We start from the raw sequence: 20,348 nt of genomic DNA, 5'->3' as shown, positions 1-20,348 counted from the left end.
TGGGGCGTTGTAACTCATTAACTAACCAATTTACAGTTTGCCCAAGAATTTCCCCAACTTATGTTGGCCTCCATTGGGCATGAACTGCCTTGATTTTTGGAGCCAAGTCCCGCCTTGTGGGGGATAGTCATTCATTCAACAAAGATTTGCCGCCCTAGATTGTGCTTGATGCCAGAAATAGGAAGAGGGAAGCAGGGATATGATGGTTAATTTTATGTGTGAATCTGACTGCGACATGGGTGGCTAGATTAAACATTCGTTTGTGTGTCTGTGCAGGTGTTTCTGGATGAGATTAGCATTTCAATCGGTGGACTCGGAAAAGTACCTACCCCTCCCCAATGTGAGTGGGCATTATCCAAGCCTCTGAGGGCCTGAATAGCACAAAAAGAGGCAGAGGAAGGAGGAATTTGCCCCTTTTGCTTCCTGCCTGCCTTCTGAGCTGGGACATTGGTCTTCTCCTGCCCTGCACTGGGATTTATACCATCGGCTTCTCTGGTTCTCAGGCATTGGGACTAAGACCGAATTACATCACCAGCTTTCTCCTGAATGTTCAGATTGTGGAACTTCTCAGCTTCCGTACTTGTATGAGCCAACTCCTCAGAATAAATGTCTTACTGGGGAGCTGGGCATGGGGGCTCACACCTGTAACCTAGCTATTCTAGAGGTCAAGGTGGAAGGATTGCTTGAGGCCAGGAGTTCAAGGCTGCCATGAGCTATAATTGTGCCACAGCATTCCAGCCTGGATGACAGGGCAAGACCCTATCTCAAATAAATAAATAAATAAACAGATCTCTTAGTGATTCTGTTTCTCTGGAGAATCCTAACTAATACAGGGGACCTACTGCTTCTGTCATCCAAGCTCTGTCCCTTTCCTCTCTTCCAGGTAGGGGCCTCATAGGCAAGAAATGCCCCCCACCAACATTTCTAGCCACTCGAAGGCTCTATTCTCCAAGGGTCAAAAATTAGAGCCAGAAGGGCTGCATATGGTTCCAGACATATTCTGTTTGGCCTACTGAAAGGGTTTTTATTTTTTATTTTTTGAGACAAGAAAACAATGGAGCTTCCTGATGTGACAATGATGCTATGTTCACTCGACAAGCAAAAGGTACTCTGCTTCACTCTTCATTTTAAAATAGAAATTGAAACCATACTGAGATACTGGCTTCTGTCTATTAGAGTGAAAAAAAATCAGAAAGTTCACAATACATGGTGCTGACAAAGTTGTGGGGAAACAGGCACCCTCACACATTGTTGGTGGGAGAACAAATTGGCACAATGTCTACAAAGTGCAATTTTGTCATATGGATCCAAATATGAAATGCACAAATCTGTTCTAAAATCTGACTTCCAGAGATTTCTCCCACAGGTATACTCACACACACAGATGTTATGTGCAAAGACAGTTGTTACAGTCTCACTGGGGTTTTTGTTGTTGTTTTGAGATAGGGTCTCGCTCTGTCACCCAGGATGGAGTGCGGTGGTGCAATCATGTCTCACTGCAGCCTCGACCCCCTGGGCTCAAGCAATCCTCCCACCTCAGGCTCCTGAGTAGCTGGGACCACAGGCACATGCCACCACACCTGGCTATTTTTTGTAGAGATGAGTTCTCATTGAGTTGCCAGGCAGGTCTCAAACTCCTGGGCTCAAGGGATCCTCCCACCTTGGCATCCGTAAGTGCTGGGATTACAGGCATGAGACACTGCACTTGGGCATGTTTTTGATTTTTAAAAATCATTTACCAACATTGAAAAATTGGGACATCTCCATTAAAAATTAAAATTTCTGGCTAAGCCCAGACCTACCCTGGAGCTGAATGGCTGCTGCCTCCTCGGGTGGGCCTGTGCTCCAGTTCACCACTAGGCCTCTCCACTCCCTGCCTGAGAAGTGGCTGGGCATGGAATAGGCACATTAGGCTGGGTGTTGACTGGCATCCTCATTGAACTTGCCCTGCCACAGTTCTTCCAGCAAGTGCTTCACTGGGCGACAAGGCCTACCTAGCTCTGGTAGCCATCGGAGTCTGAGGCCCCAGCTCTTGCCTAGGCAGGAAGGTTAAGGCCTTCTCCTCCCAACCCATAAGGGCCTCTGAATCATTCTGCCCCCTGGGCAGGGCTGGCTTCATGGGTGTGCAGCATGCACAGTTGCACAGGGCCCTACGCTCACAAGGGTTCCACGCTTGGTTTGCTACTCTGCTATCACCATCTAAAATTATTTCTTACTTTTGAACAAGGGGACCGCCTTTTTATATTGTATTGAACCCCACAAATTCTGTAGCTGGCCCTGCCAGTAGGTCACTTGGTAATTAGGGACACCCAGTCCCCCATACACCCTGCCCCCAAGGACTGCTCTCATCTGTCTGGAAAAACCACCTCTTTGGATTGGCCAACTCTCCCAGGCATGAGCCCAGCACGGTCCCAAATTTTTATGCAAGAGGGGCCTGGGGGACAGTAACCTGGGTTGGGGAGGGGAGCAAGGGGACTTTCCTTGGGTTGCGTTTGCATAGACCTTTATGAAACATGGACTCTCCATCAAAGAATGGGGGAGTGTGATGGGGCTTCGGGGTGGGGAGGTGGAGGAGTATCTAACACTTCATCTCCAGCCATTCCTTGATGCAGTCATTGCAGGAAGGGTTCGAGCAGGCAAGGGTATCATCAGGGGTTGGACTAAAGCAAGGCTAGAGGTAGACTCTCTTGAGGAGAGGAAGGAGGGAAGGAAAAATAACTTGAATGAAGCACCTGTGCTCAGCCCAGCACAGCGCTGGGTTCTCTGGCACCGGTGAGTACCTTGCCTTTCCAGTAACCTTGCTTGGTAAAGTCACCACGCCCATTTTCCAGCCAAGGAGATGAAGGGTCTGCCCAGAGTCTCATTGCTCATATGTAGGGACTGTGAACTAAGACCTCCAGAGTTCCAAACCAGAGCTCTTTCTGCCTACTCTACCAGTGAGATGGCACATAAGAGGAGAAAAAACACTGGTGCAGAGGAAGGGAAAGGTGCTACCCCCCCGCCAAGTGGGCCTAATCTTAAAATAAAGCAGAGAAACACGTTATCATGGGAAGACTGTAAGCATTACCAAGTCCAAACTGTCCATTCAAGGTCAGGGAGGGCCTCTCTGAAGAGCGGACCTATGAGCTGAGATCTGAGGAATGAGAAGGGGCTGGCTGGCACTGCAAGATGAAGCCAGAGGCCCAGAGAAATTAAGTGATTCACTCAAGGTCACACAGCTAGCTTGCATCTTCCCTCCCACCCACAAACACCCTATTAGCCACTCCTCTGCCCCAGGCCCTGATGCAACTTCAGAACACAGGTCAGCAAACTTTGTCTATAAAGGGATATATAATAAATGCATTTTAGGCTTTATGGTGGCCATACATCCAAAAGCAGCTTTACATGACAGGTGAATAAATAGGCTTGGCTGTGTTCCATTAAAACTTTATTTACAAAGGAGGCAGCCCACCCACCCTGTTTTAGAACACAGAAGTGAGTAAGGCACAGTCCTAGACTTTGAGAACATCCTGTTTTATTTGGAGAGATGAAACAAATTAAGAAAATAGAATACAAGAGAAAGCACACCGAACGGTGCAGGAGAGGTGGAATGGGGACCTCATAGAAGAAGGATCACTCCTGCAGCTCAGCAGGACCGACGTCAAGTTCAGGTGTCCAGAAAAGGTCACATACACTGAGAAGCCCTTTTTGACTTTGCCCCATTAGTCTCTATCAGAACACCTTGTTTTTCTCCTTCCAACAGACATATTACACTTAGTGGAATTATTCTTCCATTTAATTTTTAATTTGTTTAATGCCAGTCTCCCTCAGGTGGGTTATAAATTCTATGATGCCCATGGGTTATTTCTGCTGGTTTACATTTATTCTCCCCGCTATTGGTAAAAGGACTTCAGTTTTGCTTTGGGAAACCACTTCTTTCCCATTCTCAATCCAATTCCAGCTCCAGCCCTTGGCATGTGATCCAGATGCGGCTGTGATTGGCTCAGGGCTGGGTCAATGAAAATCAGCCCTGGGATTTTTGCTGGGCCTATTGGAAAAGAGATTTGCTTTTTCCCAGGAAGGAAGCCTGGATGTGAGGGAGCCATCTTTCCAGCCATGTTGGTATACTTTGCTGAGAAGCCAAGACAAAGCAGAATAGAGCTTAGAGATGTAGGAGACTAAGTCCTGATGATATATTTAATCCAACCTTGCTGGAAACCTTACCCAGCCCAAGCCTTTTCTTTCTTTTCTTTTTTTTTTTTTCTACATTTTGCTTAAATCCATTGGAGCTGCCTTTCTGTCACCTGCAACTAGAAGAATCCTAACAAATAGATACATATGTGCTTCTCAAGCACCTAGCAGGTTGCCTGGCACACAGTAACATGCACTAAATGTTTCACACAAACAACAGGTGGGATTGAAACAGGTCCTCAAAGCATGCACGTACTTCACCTAAAGTTAGAAGGACCAGAGAGGCCTAGAAAGGAAGCCAACATGAAACCGAAAGAACTATCTCAGAAACAGGAGGAATGACTGAGTCAAATTACATTCAATATTTCAAGGAACAATCAAGGATGTGCAAATGTACCCACTGAAAAGAGAGAAAAGAAACTCGATCCATTCACAGAGACAGTGGGACTTCCAGACAAGTGATAAGCAAATGAAAGGCTGGTTCAGCCTCATCTTGTCTCCATCTTTCCTTTTGCCTCTCATATGTCCCCGACAGGGCAATCATCAGCTGCCGCTTCGGCACAACTGAGTCTACAAAGACTCTGAGAGGTGGGGCTGGCAAAGCTCAAGGGTTCCAAGGATCACACAAAGCCTTAGAAAGACTCAGGGATGGCCTGTAGGGAGTGATCAGTGACACTTGATGGTCTGTTTTTAGAAACTGTTTGGTTCTAGACCCATTACCCGGTGGATTTAAGTGATGGTGCAGAATTGGCAAATGTAACATTATTCTTTAAAAGACAGTGTCTGTCTGCCAGGCTACGGCGGGCAGTTGTGGTAGAAATCAGTCTCATTTCAGAGCAAAAGTGGAGCAGCTGCCAGGCATAGTGGCTCATGCTTGTCCCAACACTTTGGGAGGCCAAGGTGGGAGGACTGCTTGAGCCCAAGAGTTTGAGACTGGCCTGGGTAACATAGGGAGACCCTGTCTCTACAAAAAAAAAAGTACAAAAATTAGCTGGGTGTGCTGGTGGTGCACACCTGTAGTCCTAGCTAGTCAAGGGGCTGAGGTGGGAGGATCACTTGAACCCAAGAGGTCAAGGCTACAGTGAGCCATGACTGCGCCACTGCACTCCAGCCTGGGCAATAGAGCAAGGCCCTGTCTCAAAAACAAACAAAACCCAAAGTGGAACAGCCAGGGTGTGAGGGAACACTTCAAGTGTCTAACTTAATTGTGTGCCTCCTCTGTAAATGGAAGGCAAAAGGCCACTTCTTTCTGCAGGCAGGTAGAGAGACAAGAAAGGTAGAGGGAGCGGGGTGTACCTGCGAGACCCTTACCTTTTAAGGAAGACTCCCTGATTAGCCATCACAATATCATGCATATTTGCTCATTTATTCACTCAGTGAACATTTACTAACACCTACCTGCAATAACAATGGCAATAGTGAAGTATACTGAACGCTTGCTGAGTGCCACAGGCACGGCTCGAGTGTTTCATACAGAATTTGCCCAACAACCCTGGTTGTTATGAAGCTTTCCAAATTACGGATCAGGACGTTGAAACCCAGAGAAGTTACATCATTCCCCAAAGGGCACACAGTTCAAAAGTGGCTGAGCTGGGATTTGAACCCAGGTAGCCAGGCTGCACAGCCTTCATGCTTAAGCCTCCCTATCTCTCTGTGGGCCAGGCCTGGCATCCACAGAGCAACCCACAAGCGAATCTTCACAATGTTTTGTGCGAGGAAGGTATGAACGTCAGGTTTCCGGTGCACAGAGGAGGGAGCAGTCAGTGCCGCCTGAAGGGAAGTGTAGGTGGTGGTAGGGGGGCGGGGGGTGGTTAAAGAAGGCTTCACAGAGGAGGTGGTGGGGAAGCTGGGCCTTGAAGATGTAGAGAGAGAGGCTGCAGGCAGAGAAGAGAAAGAAATGGGTGAAAGGCAGAGGAACAGCTTGAGCAAGAGGGTGACTAGCACTGAGGACGGCTGGAGTATTTGGGGAATGCAGAAACGTCAGTGTGTGATTGCAGAAGGTGTCTGGAGAAGGGACAGGGAGGAGATGAAGGTGGAGAAGTAAGCTGGGAGCCTGAAAGCCAGGCTAAGAGCGTGGAGTATCCTGGGGGCACTGGGACCTATGGAAGTTTTGGGTAGGGGATGATTAAGGTAAGCAGGCAGCATTTGAGAAAGATGTCTCCGGCTGCTCTGCAGAGGTTGCCCTGGATGGAAAAGGCTGGAAGCAGGGAGCCCATGTTGGAAACTCAGAGGCTCCCAGGAAAGGTCAGAGTTCAGCAATGATCCACAGGTCACACCTCTGATCTCACCTCCTACCCTCCTACCTCCGGCAAACTCTGCTCCAACCACATTGACACCTGGATCAGGCACGCTCCTGTCTCAGGGCCTTAGCACTGCTTTTCCCCCCACCCAGAGCACTCTTCCCCCACATGCCCGCATGCCTGTCTCCCTCCCTTTCAGCAGGTCTTTGCTTACTTAACACCTTCTCCTTTCTTGACCAGCCTGGTTAAGCCCCAGCACTCCCCTCCTTCCCTGCAGAACTTTCTCCACAGTGTCATCCAAAATATATCAGGCTGGGCACGGTGGCTCACACCTGTAATCCCAGCACTTTGGGAGGCTGAGGTGGGTGGATCACTTGAGGTCAGGAGTTCGAGACCAGCCTCTCCAACATGGTGAAACCCCATCTCTACTAAAAATACAAAAAATTAGTTGGGCGTGGTGGCGAGCGCCTGTAGTCTCAGCTACCTAGGAGGCTGACGAAGGAGAATTGCTTGAACCTGGGAGGCGGAGGTTACAGTGAGCCAAGATTGCACCACTGCCCTGACTGGGTGACAGAGCAAGACTCGTTTCAAAAAAAAAAAAAAAAATTACATCATGATTTGATCTTGTCATTTCATCAATAAAAACTCCAGTATGTGATTCTAAAAGTAAAGATTTTAAAACATAGTCATAATAGCATCATGACACCTAAAAAACAGCATTCATTCCCAATAACATCAAATAGTCAGTTGACATTCATCTTTTTTTCCCTGATTGTCTTACAGTCTCATGATTTCTTTCTTTTTGTTTTGGTCTAATCTGTATCTATGTTTATTTTTTAACGGTCTTGCTCTTTTGCCTACTGGAATATCAGTGCCACGAGAGCTTGGATCTTTGTTTTGATCTCTGCTGTGTCCCCAGCACAGTGCTCGGCACATAGTAGGTGCTCAATAAATTCCACCGAATGAACATACACAATGAATTATGATAATAAAAGCTTATTGACCTGTTGGACATTATGTGTCTGTTACTGTTATTTGCCATAATTATCTCACTGAATCCTTACAATTTCCTTATGAGGTAGGTGCTGTGATTAGGTCCATTTTACAGATGAGGAAACAGCGATGTGACCTAAGGACTCACAGATGGGAAAAAAAAAAGGCCAAGGCCTAAGACCCATTGCACAGCCTGGGTGTCTGTGACCACTGGTGGAGGCAGGGGGGTTGTGGCTTCTCAGAAGCTGCCTCCACACTTTATATCCAGAGTCCAGCCACTTTTCACCGACTTCCCTGCCACCACCTTCTTCTGGGCTATCATCTTTCTTCTCTTGCCTGGAATAATGCAATATTCTCCTAATATTGGTTCATCCCTTCTTTCTCGAATGCCCATTCTCCAAAAGACATCCAGTGGGTGGGGGCCAGGGACACTGCTAAACACCCTCCAATGCACAGGACAGCCCCACAGCAAAGAATTCTCCATCCCCAAAGATCAGTCACACTAAGGTTGAGAAACTGGACTCTGGTTGAAAAACCAGACACATTCTTCATCCAGAGCCTGGCAGAAGCATCTGAGAGTCAGACTTCTAGCAATGTGTTAGTAATAAGAGTGAAAGGCCCAAAGTTTGTAAACAAATTCCTTTTTCATCAATTAGTATTCCCAATTATCTCTAGAATAACATCATTCATTCATTTGTTCAATGGATGTATTTCCTGCCTGCTCTATGGTAGGCACTGAAGATACAACAGTGAACAAAACCCTTGCCCTTTGAAACTTATATCAAAGTGAGGGAGAGAGAAAGGAATCACGCAATTAAATAATTATACGTCAGATCGAGATAAATAAAGCAGCCACAGGGAATGAATAGTGCTACTTTATATATCGTGGTCAAGGATGTGAGACTTGAACAATGTTGAAGGGTGAGCCTTGTGGCATCTGCAGGAAGACCATACCAGGCAGAAGGGTTGGACAGTAAGTGCAAGGGCCCTGAGGTGAGAGGGTCCCTAGAACAGCAAGAAGGGCACTGTGGGTGCAACAGAGTGATAGAGAGGGAGAGTGATAAGGAAGAAGGCAGTAAGGGTTCTGGGAAAAGGGAGAAGATGCCAGATCATGGGCCCTAGGAGGGGCACTGAGGACTTAGGCTTTTTCTTTGAGTGAGGCAGGAGCCATAGGCGGGTTTTGAGCAGGGGTGTGAGTTGCTGTATGTGTAGACCAGACTGGGGATGCGAGGCTGGAGGCAGCAGTTGGGACTGGAGGCTCCTGCAATGGTCCGGGAGGGAGAGGATGGGGTCAGGAAGACAGCGGTGGGGTGGCAAGAAGTGGCCACAACTTGGACACGTGTCACTCACACTTGCATCTCACTGTCTCTCCCTCGCATTCTGCGAAGCTGTACTGAGTGGAAGAGGAAGGGGTGAGCCATGCTGGGTGTGTCACAGATTGCCCCTTATCCCAGCAGCAATAACAGCAGCTGCTCCAGACGGCGACTCCCTCTGTTCCCAGCACTGTACACAGTGCTCCACATCTTAGCACCTCTGATTCCCGCCATCCCATGTTGTCTTCTATGGCTGGGCTTCCTGGCCCTTCCTGGCCCTTCCCACAAATGGTGCGGGGAACATGGGGATATCCCCATGCAACGGATTAAGTTGGTTCCTTATCTTACATACCACATGCAAAGACCTAAAAGTGAGACCTACAACTATCAAACTCTCAGAAGAAAATAGGGGAAAAGCTTTATGATTTCCCCCTATTGCCAAAGATTCCTTGAGTCTAATACCAAAACACAGGCAACAAAAGTAAAAACAGACAACAAAATGAAAGACTTCTGTGTATCGAAGGACAAAATCAATAGAGGGCAAAGACAATCAATGGAATGGGAGAAAATATTTGCAAATCGTATAGCTTATTAGGGATCAATATCCAGAACATATAAAGAATTCTTACAATTCAATAACAACAGCAAAAAACCCCAATTTAAAAATAGGCAAAGTACTTGAGTAGACATTTCTCCAAAGAAAATACAGTAATCCCCCCTTATCAGCAATATCACTTTCCAAGGTTTCAGTTACCTGCAGCCAGCTGTGGACCAAAAATATTACAGACAATAAGATATTTTGAGGAAGAGAGATCACTTTCACATAAATTTTATTATAGTATTTTGTTGTAATCCATTTTATTATTAGTTATTGTTGTTAACCTCTTACCTTGCCTAATTTACACATTAAACTTTATCATAGGTAATATGTGTAGGATATATAATGTTTGGTGTTATCTGAGGTTTAGGCATCCTGAAAAGGGGGTGCCAGTATATAGAAATGGCCAAAAAACACATGAAAAGATGCTCAGCATCACTAATCATTAGGGAAATGCAAACCAAGACTGCAATGACATACCACCTCATGCCCATTTGGATAGCTATTAAAAAAAATAAAATGTACCCAAACAAATAGCAAGCATTGACAAGGATGTTGATAATAGTGGCTATTTGTCCCCTCCAAATTTCGTGTTGAAATGTGATCCCCAGTGTTGAAAGAGGGGCCTGCCTAGTGGGAAGCCTTTGGGTCATGGGGGTGTATTGCTCATAGATGGCTCGATGCCCTCCCTACGGTAATGAGTTCATGTGAGATCTGCTTGTTTAAGAACCTGGCTTCTCTCTTGCTCCCTCTCCCTTTATGTGACACACGTGCTCCCCCTTTGCCTTCTGCATGACTGTAAACTTCTTGAGGCCCATCAGAAGCAGATGCCAGCACTATGCTTCTGGTACAGTCTGCAGAACTGTGAATGTATAAAGAACTCTCTTCTTTCTAAATTACTCAGCCTCCGGTTTTTCTTTATAGCAATGGACTAATACAGATATGGAGAAATTGGAACCCATGTACACCACTGATGGGAATGTAGAATGGTAGAGCCACTATGAAAAACAGTACAGCAGTTCTTCAAAACATTCAAAATGGAATTACCATATGATTCAGCAATTCTACTTCTGGGTATATACTCAAAAGAAGTTTTAAAAATTCTAGTCGGTTTCTGCTTATCCAAACCCAGAAGAATTGAAAGCATGAACTCTAAGAGATATCTGAATCCCCTGTGAATAGCAGCATTATTCACAATAGCCAAGAGGCTGAAGCAACCAAGTGTCTGTTGATGGATGAATGGGTAAACAACATGTAGCGTATATATACAATGGAAAATTATTCAGTCTTTAAAAGGAAGGAAATTTTGACACACTACAACATGGACAAAGCTGCAGGACATTATGATAAGTGAAATAAGCTAGTCACGAAAGGACAAATACTGTATGATGCCACTTATATGAGGTACCTAGAGCAGTTCAGTTCAGAGGGACAGAAAGTAGAAGGGGGGTTGCCAGGGCCTAGGAGGTAGGCCTGGGAGACAGCATTTAATGGCCACAGAGTTTCAGTTTTGCAAAATGAAAAAGTTCTGGAGATTGGTTGCACAACAGTGTGAATATATTTTACTGAACTATACATTTAAAAATGGTTAAGACAGCAAATTTCATGTTATGTGTATTTTACCAGAACTAAAAAGAAACCACTTAGGGGGTGTGTTTCAGTTGTGGGGCCTAGGCATGAGTATTTTGCAAAGTCCAGGTGATCCTGATGTGCAGCCAGCATGGAGAAGTGCTATTGGGTGAGGTGCCCCAGGTATTATCCCCGCCTCCCAGCCTCAGAGAGGTGAGATGCCTTGGAGGCTCATATAGCCAGGAAGCAGAGGAGGTGGGATATGAACCCAGGCCCACAGAAGTGTGTCTCACATGGCAACGTTATGTCTTGTTTGTTATTTATGTCATCAGAGAAAACATTTAAAGAGAATTGGCACCCTGGATATTAACATGAGAATTCTAGCTCCCACCCCACCCACTACCAATACGGCAGCCTGAGAGATTCCTCCCTGTCCCCAGCCCTACCTAGTCATGCCCACTCCTGCTGGAGACACCAAAATCAAGATGATTTCACCTCAGGGAAAACGTAGGTCCATAGGCATCTATTAAAATAATGCCTAATGCTAAATCTGTGTCTTCGATGTCCATCCAGGAGCTTTCTGGGGTAAAGTCATCCTAGACCCAGAGCTAGGAACACTCTCAAGTTATCCGATTCTGGAAAAATCTCTTACCTCTCAGCATTGCCCCAGCATGAGAGGGGAACACTGGGATCTTGCTTCTCACTTTCTGAAGGTCACTCATACAACACAGAGGTCAAAGTCGTGGGCTGGGCAGTCAGGGAGTCCTGGGTGGGATCTGTCCCAGCCTTCTATTCACTGTGTGACCCTGGGCCAGACGCTTCCCCTCTCTGAGCCTCAGTTTCCATGGCTGTCAGATGAGGATAGTTATCCCTCCCTTATGAGGGGGCTGTGAAAATCAGATGTGATGGGCATTTAATGCCCTTTGCACTGTGCCAGGCAAGCACATTGTAAGCACTCAGTGTTAGCTGTTGCTGCCACTGCTGTGCTTTTCATTTTATCCAAGAGACGGAGACGAGGCTGACTGTGCCCTGCCAGACCTAGAATCTCTTCTTTTATGACAACCCCCAAGAGAAGTTGTCTCTATCAGGGGCTGTCTGTAACACAGCAGCAGGCCATTCTGAATAAATGAGGTGTCCCACAGAGCTTTGGTTGGTTTCCCCAGAACCAGACCCTAAGACAAGATTCTCAGTACAAGTGGCTTATATGATGTGATCCCAGAAAACTCTAAAGGGGAGAGGGAACATGAGACAGGGATGGGGAGCAGGTCAAACAGAGTCTGTTCTCAAGCAAGTAATTGCTGTGAGCAACTGGAGCTGCGCTGGGGACCAGTGTAGAACAGACACCTCTGAGTCATACCCCCAGCCAGGGGAGAAGCATATATACACCTTCCCCATCAGCCAGGTGGTGATATCCCGTTAGTTCCTGCTGGGGTGTTAGCGCCCTGCCTTTACTGGACTCCAGTGGCCAGAGAAAGCCTCTAGCCTTACAATGAGCAGGTATCATTTTATACGAGCAATTTTTTTGAAAAGGCGCTTATTTATCTTGCAGGATTGTCAGGAGGATTACATGAGAGGACAGTAAAAAACAAAACGAAAAATCCCAACCATTATTGAGGGCTTTCTATGTGCCAGGCCCTAGTCTAAGAGATTTGTATACATTAACTCATTTAACTCAACCCAGTGAGGCAGGCACAGTGATCGGCCCAAAATTGCTGTTGGCTGAAGGAAGCAGGGCACAGAAAGCTGCAATAGTTGACCCAAATCACAGTTAGTGAGAAGAGGAGCCAAACTCTGAACTTGGGCAATCCAGCACTAAGGTCAAGCGCTTCCCATCCTGATGATGTCATCAAGTATGGGAAGTACACAAAGTGCTGGGTATGGAGTTGGTGCCTAATGCAGGCTTGCTCTCTTCCAGTTAATTAAGTTTTGGCCAATCTGCTTATTTGACCAGCTCTTTTTCTTCCTAAGCATTTCACATTCACACAACAAGTCGGTGAAAGATCAGGGGCTATTCTCAGGCCTTTCTAACCCCGTCACCAGTACCCACAGATGCTCAGGGATCTTTCTGTTACTTCAGGTGTTGACCAGGATCATCTCTTGGCAGCTGGTCTCTCAGGGGGTCTGAAAGGCAATGATGACCTGTGTGGTCCCAGGCAGGTCACTGGAGCATCCTGGGCCTCTGGGTTTCCTTATCGAGTGGGGATGCAGGATTTATCAGGCACAGCTTCAATACTCATCATCACTATCATCCTTCATCCTTCAGACAACCCTGTGGAATCGGTTTTATTGTCACCCTCACTTACAGATTAGGAAATGGAAGTGATGAGAGGTGAAGCCAATTGGCCAAAGTCCACAGCTAGGACAAGACTGGGCTGGGATTCAAAGCCAGGTCTTTGTGACCCCACAGTTGGGATTCAGAATCGCTGGCATATTATCTGCCAGGATAAAAACAGGCATCTGGGTTGACCAAGCTGGGGCCAGGAAGAGCCTAAGCAGATGACTCATCACACTGAAGGGGCCCCATGGATTCTGAGTTGGTTCCCTCATTTCTTTTGATGATAATACACAGATCTTCGTGGCTCAGGTCAAGGAATCTGGAACCTCATTACACTAGAGACGTGTAGCTGGAGCAGAGGAATTCAGTGATAACACTAATAATCGTTGCTGCCACTTACTGAATGCTCCCCATGAGTTGGGTGCTGGGCTAGGCTCTTTGCATTAGGGACATCTCCTAATGGCCGGCCCATCATGGTTGCCTCCATTATAATTCTCGTTTCCTAGATAAGGAAACTGACACTCAGAGAAAGAAAGGGGCTTGTCCAAGGTCATATTCGTGGTAAGCAATGGCGACAAGAAATCAACCGCATCTGTTGGACTCCAGAGCTGATTCTTAATCAAGTCTGTGATGGAAAAAGTATTGACCACTGTTCCTAAACAAAGGTCACTCTAAGCTGGGCATGATGGTTCCCACCATTAATCCCAGTGCTTTGGGAGGATTAGATGGGAGGATCACTTGAGCCCAGGAGTTTGAGACCAGCCAGGGCAATGTAGCAAAACCCTGTCTCTACCAAAAAAAAAATTTTAATGTAGCTGGGAATGATGGTGTGCACCTGTAGTCCCAGCTACTCAGGAGGCTGAAGCAAGAGGATCACTTGAGCCCAGGAGTTTGAGGTTACAGTGAGCTATGACTGCACCACTGCACTCCAGCCTGGGTGACAGAGTGAGGCCCTGTCTCTAAAAAAAAAAAAGAAAAAAGTCAAAAAATCAAAAGTAAATAAAAGCCACTCCTCCTTTTGAATACAATAATAATTCATGCTTATAAAATACTTTCCATTTACAAATTACATTCACATCAGAAATCTGATAGAATCATCAAAACAGCCCTGAAACGGAGCCATGACTGTTATTACCATCGGGCAGATGAACTCACTAAAGCTCAGAAAGCTAAAATGATCCACCCAAGGTCCCAGGATTTAGAAACACAGGCTTAGGGACCAGACGAACTTGAGTTCAAACCTTGGCTCTGCCATTTTCATTCCTTCAACAACTATTTACTGAGAACATAGCTGTGTGGGCTCAGGCAAGTGACTTCACCTCTCATAGCCTCCATTTCCTCTTCTATGAAAGAGTCTTTGTACCACTCATCAAATTCATTCCTTCCCTCATCTGAAAATGCCAGACACTTGCTGTCTCAGGTTCCCCCATAGCTAGAGCATGAGCATGTCACCCATCCTGGCCAATGGGATTTTAAAAGAAATCTGCTAGGGTGCTTCTGGGAAAGGGTTTCCTCTCAGAAAAAAAGAGAAAGTGGGCCAGGAACTGTGGCTCACACCTGTAATCCCAGCACTATGGGAGGCCAAGGTGAGCAGATCACTTCAGGTCAGGAATTTGAGACCAGCCTGGCCAACATCAGTGGAACTCTGTCTCTAATAAAAATCAAAAAATTAGCTGAGCATGAGGGTGCATACCTGCAATCCCCAGCTACTCAGTAAGAGGCTGAGGCAGGAGAATTGCTTGAACCCAGGAGGCAGAGGTTGCAGTGAGCTGAGATCGTGCCACTGCACTCCAGCCTGGGTGACAAAATGAGACACCATTAAAAAAAGAAAAGAAAAGAAAAGAAAAAAGTGGAGCACAGGAGAAAATGTCTCCCTTCATGGGTTAAACACCACAGAATTTACATCTGAGGGCTGGAACTGGGCAGCCATCTTGTGATATGAAGCATCAAGCATGAGGATCAAGCCACTTGCAGGGGTCAGGGAACAGAGGAGCAGAGAGATGAAAAGAATCTAGAATCCTGGTGGCATCATTGAGCCATTAACCCAATCAAAAACCAGCTATCTTAGAAATTCATATTATGTTAAATGATGCATCTTCCTCCTTACTGAAGCTGCTTTGAGTTTTCTTTTCTGCTACTTGCTGCCCAAAGCATCCCTAACAGGCATACTAACTGGTTGTATTGTTGGAGGAATTTCAATAAGTTAGCAGAAATAAAGTACCACTAACCAGTGCTGAGCACAGCAAACATCAGCTACTCTGGAAATTCGGAAGTTATCTCAAGGCTTTAACCCTGAGACTGTCCCAGGGATCACAGACATGCCTGAGCTGGCAAATCAGTTCCCTGTCTCTCTTACTGAGAAAAGCCTGTCAAGTTTTCCAAGAAAGCCAAAACCCCTTGGTATTCCCAGCACCACAACCCTATCACCCTGATGGGGCTGACCCCTTCTCCTAAACAAGAATCAATCACACTGCCTTTTACCTAATGGGTTTTGATTTTCGCTCCCCTGATGGCAAAGCTTGGGGCCTGTGCTTTGGTTTGCCTCCAAGTTGCCAGAACACTCCATCAATTATTAACAGCGTCAGCTCAGTCTCCCTGGCACTGCTGCTATCAGAAGGAAAGGGTTTGCAGCAACCCGGCCCACCCAGCCCTAGAAAAAGGACTCTTTTCCTTAGCATTTATAAAAACAGTCCCCACCTGCTATGCGCTAGGCTCTGAGCAAAATTTTGACACGTGATTTCATGAAGACCCTGCAAGGTGAGCCTTTTATCTCCATTTTACAGGTGGAAGGTTGGGACTTGGAAAGTTGGAGAAACTGCCTAAAGCCAAAAACTAGGGAAGTGGGGAGTGGCGCAGAACCAGATCCGTCCTGGCTCTTCAGCAGATGAGATATGGCCACTTTTGTACCTTACAACCACCCGGAAATGAGCCTCCATTTGGTCCTGTCATTCTGTGAGTGCTAAGAAATTTCCACAGGCCTTTCTTGTTTTGACAAGCAAGGCATCCAAGCTGGGGGGGGATGGGTGGAGATGGGGTGGGCAAAGTGCAGATGACTGAAAGGAGGCCAGAGGCACAGGGACCTGGGTTGCAGGTGGGCAGTGAGAAGAGGTGACAGGTCCCCAAACCCTGAATGACTGACTGATTGCTTGCTTCATTCATTCATTCATTCATTCCACATGCAGTTATTTGGAGCTCCTCAGTGCCAGGCACCATGATGGATGCTGGGAATCAAGCAGTGAATCAATTCATGGCACTCAAATTCTTGTGGGTGTGAAACAGAGAAAGACAAAGAAGCAGATATAATTTCAGATGGCGCTTAAGGCCTCTGCAGGAAAGACAACGCATGATGCAATAGAGAGTGAGAGGAGGGAAATTGTTTTGAACAGCGGTCAAGAAAGGTCTGTCTGAGGAGGGGACATGTGAGCAGGGACTTGCTCAAATGAGGAAGGGGAAGAAGGGGTGGACCAAGGGGGAATCTGGGGAAGAGCACTCCAGGCAGCAGGAACAGCAAGTGCAATGGTCCTGAGGCCAGATAAACCCTGGCCTGTTTATGGAACAGCAAGGCCAGTGGGGCTGGAGCCGAGTGAACCAGAGGAGATCAAAAGAGATGAGCTCAGATAGGTCGTGGGGGCCAGATTCTGCTGGGGCCTTGTATGCCAGGATGAAGAGTCTGGATTTTATTTTGAGTGTGATGGGAAACTTCTGGAGGATCTTAAGCAGATGAATAATGTGATCCAATTTACATTTTGAAAAGCTCACTTTGGCTGCTATGTGGGGAATGGATTGCAGGGGCAAAAGTGGAAGCCGAGAGACTGGGGAGAAGGCTGCGGCACTTGATCATTATGGAAAGAACACCCGGGTTTGGAGTTCTGGCTACTCCTGTCTGCCTGTGGTGTGACCTTAGGCAAGTTACTTAACCTCTTTGAGCCTCGCTGTTTGCGAAAGGTGGGATAACAACAGAATTGTGTTGTTAGACTCCATCCACAGTAGGTGTTTGATCAATGGCAGCCAGGATTTCTATTCTGAGGGCCAGTGAGCCTGCATGCCTCCCCATTTCAGCTCTGGCTGCAGAAAATCCTAGATGGTCCATCTGCCAGGAACGTGAGCCGGCAGCCCCAGCCTGGGATCATGGAGAGGTCACGAGGCTGTCCCTGCTAGCGGATTAACCCAAGGGAAAGGAGAGCTGTTATTCCCAAACTGTGCCTCTTACAAGTCCCAGCTCCTGGATCTTGCTGCCAGACCCAAACATGGCCCTGTGCCTGCTTCTTCTCCAGGAGGGCAAATCATCCACTTCCCTGTACCTTGTTCTCATGTCTTAGGGACAAGACAGGGAGGGAGAGTCATGTTTGGGCCGAAATGGGGTGTGGAGTGGGAGAACCTGTGTCATGCCTGGAAATAGCAAAATAAGTCTGTTGATCCTAAGCTGATTAAGGGTGAGTGACTCTGTCTTAAGAGGAGGCTTTTTGGACACAAAATCGGGGGCGGGATTATGGAGAGAGACGGCCCACAACCTCAGAGGAGGAAGCCAGGCCCCGGAACCTCTACATCCTTGTTAGGGCCAACAGGGAAATGAAAAACACACGTGGGTCTCCCTCCCCGCCTCTTACCAGCCACCCCTTCTCCATCCACTTTCATGGGCCTCTCCTTGGGTGGCCAGATCTGGAGGAGGGACCTCACGGAGTCCCCCTTCAAACTGCACCTGCAGATGGGCCTTCAGTGAGCCAGAGACTGAGCCAGAGACCCCACAGTGAGAGGCCAGGCTGGAGAGGAGCCAGCTTACCTAGTAAAATATGGCTGGATATGTACTTTCCTGTTTCTTTTGCCACAAATCTATGTACCTGACCCCTTTTTCAGACCCCAGACTCAGTTACATTCTCTCCATGTTTCCCAATTTGGTCTTGTTGGATTTCAACATCAACACCTGTCTTTTCTGGGTTCCCCGTGAACCTCACACAACCTCTTCTGTAGCCTTGCACACCCTGTTTTGTCATTTGCTCCCAGTACCCAGCACTTTGGGCACATGAAGACAGGCCCCATCTCTCCCAGGCAACCCAGAATCCCAGTCTGACGAGGAGAAGTTGCTGATCAACCAATGCCCTCCCGCCCTGCCTGGCCCACACCCCAAGCCTTCCTCAGTCCCCTACAGCCCCTGCCATTACCCAGCAGCACCAAGGACTCTCTGGCCCACTCTGTGTGTTCAAACTCATTCCTGCCTCCTCCTCCTCCTCCTTTATTTTTCACATTGCCTCATTTTTCTCTCCTATTTTGAAATTTACATCTTGTTCCAAGAGCCGAAGCATCTTTACAAGCTGCACCAAACCATTCTTGAAATAAACTCACCAAATAAATAAGTAACCAGGGGGTGACCCTTTGCCCACAAGCATCCACAACCAAAACTGCATGTGTCACGTGGGTCCACACCCACCCCTCAGGGTCCCTTCTTACTTGTGTTTAAACTACCTGACAGTATCTCAATGTCCTGTAAGCCTGTCTTTAAGCTGCTTTTATTCCCTTCCTGGGGCAAAGTGAGGTTATAAATATGGAGATATTAAAATCACAGGGTGATCCAATCCAGCCTAGGTCTGGGACTTCACAGGGAACCAAACTCTACTCCACCCAGCAAGCCTCTGTTGTCTCTCTCTGCTCTCTCTCTTATTCGTCAGTGTCCATCTTCTTGCTGTGGCTTTTATGGGTCCCTGTAAAACCCTCTCTCAACAAAGTAGGGGTATAACAGTATTGGATAATAAAAAGATAGAGTGACCAGTGCCACATGGGAAAGGTCTGAGGGGGTTGGTCCTCACCTCTGGGGACTCAGTCCTGGCCCCTTCCCATTACTAATCTTCATCTTTGGGAACTAAGTCAGAGTCCTCCAACCGTAGTCCTCAATATGGGGATGCAGGCAGATCCCCCCAGTCCAGAAGCCCCCAGATCCCAGACTCACCTTGGCAGCCACAGAGGAATTGGGCTTCTCCAGTAGGTCCCAGAGTTTTTTCCTCTTCTCTGCGCAGCACGTGTTATCGAACTCCTCGCCTTCCCGCTCCCGTAGGGTCTCGGCCTCACGCTTGAGCTCCTCGTTCATCTGCTCCTTCTTCTGGTGGTAGCGGGCCTGGCAGCAGGACTCCAGGTAGATCTCGTCGATGCCCCAGTAGTCGAGCTCTTGGCTGAAGCTGAGCGCGCACATCTCCTCCATCATGTGCAGTCGTCCCGTGCGGTAGAAGTTGAGGATGGAGGTGAAGGCGCCCGGGTGGCGATCAAAGAAGTACTCGTTGTCGTCGAGGCTGTAGTCGTCGCATACCTCGAGCAGCGAGTCATGTGTGTTGCAGTCACGGAGCTTGCCCAGCCGCGTGCGGGGCAGGCGGTCCAGGGTACGCCAGAGCACCTCGTGTGCCAGCCCCCCGACGTTGAGGCGGACCCGCCGAGAGCACGCCTTGCTGCGTACGATCTCCATGGGCTCGGGCGGCAGCGAGCTGGTGGAGCGGGAGCCATGCTTCGTCATGCCCGCCGGCATCGCTGTTCCGGCCGCCCCCGCCCCCCCTGCCCCCCCAGGCCGCTGTCACTCGACGGCAAGGCCCACTGCTGCAGGAAAGGGGGGCAGGGAGCGCTGTGGGCTGCTGGGGGTGCAGGGGGCCGCGCGGGCGCGCGTCACGGCCGTCTTCTCACCTCCATCCCGACGGCTGCGAGGCAGAAAGCGAAAGCGGACGCGGGTCAGCAAACCGGGAGCTGGGCATGCTGCCCCCCCAACCTGTCCACTAGGCTCCTAGCCGGCCTTGACCTTCCCCGCGCTTAAGCGGCTCAGTGGGGTAGGACGGATGGGCGCTGTCCCTCCCGCCGGTGCTGAAGTCCGCCCCACCCCATGGATGCAGGGAGGGGCCGCCCCTCAGGGCTGGGAGAGGGCCCCAAGAGATGCCCCTGGAGCCGGGCAGGCCCCACCCCGGGCTTCGGCGGCCCAGGCGCAACCCCGCCGCCTGGGGCGCTGTCCGCCCTTTGGAGTGCTGAAACTTGCTTCTCTGTAGGGCTCCCGATCGAATCCCGAACCTGGCCCCGCCAAGGGGACAGAGGGGGAGCTGCATGAAAACTTTATCTTTTTCTTTCTATCTTTCTTCTTCTTCTTTTTTTTTTTTTTAAAGGAGTTCTCATCGTTTCCTTCCCCTGCTCGATATAATCACGATTTTGGGGATGGGGGAATGGCA

General features: G+C 48.1%; 1 protein-coding gene across 1 annotated transcript in view; it reads right to left on the bottom strand.

Annotated features, from left to right (window-relative positions):
• Nucleotides 1-19,930, bottom strand: part of KCNB1 (potassium voltage-gated channel subfamily B member 1) — a 116,175-nt gene extending 96,245 nt beyond the window's left edge. Inside the window, exon 1 of the mRNA XM_032256032.1 lies at nt 19,100-19,930. Within this exon, the coding sequence (XP_032111923.1) occupies nt 19,100-19,666 (567 nt within the window). The 5' untranslated portion in view covers nt 19,667-19,930. The remainder of the gene's footprint in view (nt 1-19,099) is intronic.
• Between the last annotated feature and the right edge of the window lie 418 nt (nt 19,931-20,348).

The sequence above is a fragment of the Sapajus apella genome, unplaced genomic scaffold (genome assembly GCF_009761245.1).
Source record: "Sapajus apella isolate SASKATOON/1434 unplaced genomic scaffold, GSC_monkey_1.0 scaffold92, whole genome shotgun sequence".
Classification (NCBI taxonomy): domain Eukaryota; kingdom Metazoa; phylum Chordata; class Mammalia; order Primates; family Cebidae; genus Sapajus; species Sapajus apella.
This window is presented reverse-complemented; position numbering and strand designations above follow the sequence as displayed.